Source organism: Penaeus monodon, chromosome 33 (genome assembly GCF_015228065.2).
Source record: "Penaeus monodon isolate SGIC_2016 chromosome 33, NSTDA_Pmon_1, whole genome shotgun sequence".
In the NCBI taxonomy this organism is placed as follows: domain Eukaryota; kingdom Metazoa; phylum Arthropoda; class Malacostraca; order Decapoda; family Penaeidae; genus Penaeus; species Penaeus monodon.
The window spans coordinates 30,200,005-30,201,202 of record NC_051418.1 but is presented as its reverse complement, the minus strand read 5'-3'; the positions used below and the strand labels follow the sequence as shown (position 1 = coordinate 30,201,202).

Below are 1,198 nucleotides of genomic sequence, written 5' to 3'. Positions count from 1 at the left end.
CAAGACCATTTTGCTATAACAAGTTTCCAAATGAATCTATAACGAATTCTCTTCCAAACAGAATCACCTCCTGCTACGGAACGCCCACGATGTTTGTCGACATTCTGAACTCTCACCGCAAGAACCCGACGGATCTGAGCGCCATCTCGACGGGAATCATGGGAGGATCGTCTTGTCCGCGAGTCTTAGTGATGGCTGCCATGAAAGAACTCAAAATGAAGGACCTTATAGTAAGTACCGATGCGATATGGTATTTTTTTCTACAGAATGTGTTGAAGGAGGAGGGTAAATGGTTGAAATTGGTAGTAATAGGTTTTTTTTATGGGGATATGGAATATTATGATTATAAAGAGCAAAACTCTAGCATCCAGCAGAATTTGTGGTAATAGTGATGAATATTTTATATCATTCGATATTGATGAACATAACAAGATAACTGATACTACTGAACGTAATACGAAACGGATGATGATAAACATAATTTAATAATTAAGACCAATAAACCGCCAATTGATAGTGATGAATATAACGATGACCTTCGTCCTCTGCAGGTGATGTACGGGATGACCGAGACGAGTCCCGTGACCTTCCAATGCTTTCCTTCAGATCCTCCAGAAGTCCGGTCCTCCACCATCGGCTACCCGGGAGACCACATTGAGGTATCGATGCATTACGAGTTCGTGATATATTTACCATATGAATATATGTCGCAAAACATGGTATCGATCCATTACGGGTGTGTGATAGTTCGAGTGTGTTAAATGTATATCGCATAGAGGTATTGACTCATTGCGAGTATGTGGTATAGGTTGAGTATGTGATATGTATACCACAAAGAGACATCGGCTCATTACGTGTATGTGATATATATGTCACAATGAGGGGATGGTTGGGTGTAAGACGTGGTTACTATGGAGATGTTGTGAGTGTTGCGTTATTATTATCTTCCTTTTTTCTCTTCCTTTCGCTTTTTCTTTCTTCTGTCTTTTTTTTCTCTTTTAGCTTTTCTTGTTTTCTTCTCGTGATTTTCTTCCCATTTTTTTCTTTAATCTCTCTCTCGTCTTTTTTTCTCTCAGTCTGCCTTGTTTCTTTCTCTTTTTTTCTCTTAATTTCCCTCTCTTTTTCCTTTCTTTTCTCAATTTGCTTTTTTCTATCTCTTTTATCATCTCTTCGTTTTTTACTTTCTTATCTCTCCTTC

The 1,198-nt window shown here is 38.5% G+C and overlaps 1 protein-coding gene across 1 annotated transcript in view; it reads left to right on the top strand.

Moving 5' to 3' along the window:
• LOC119594329 (medium-chain acyl-CoA ligase ACSF2, mitochondrial-like) overlaps positions 1–1,198 on the top strand; it is a gene marked incomplete at its 3' end in the record, with an annotated part of 10,017 nt that overhangs the window by 6,345 nt on the left and 2,474 nt on the right. Inside the window, 1 exon segment of the mRNA XM_037943387.1 lies at positions 62–162. Within this exon segment, the coding sequence (XP_037799315.1) occupies positions 62–162 (101 nt within the window).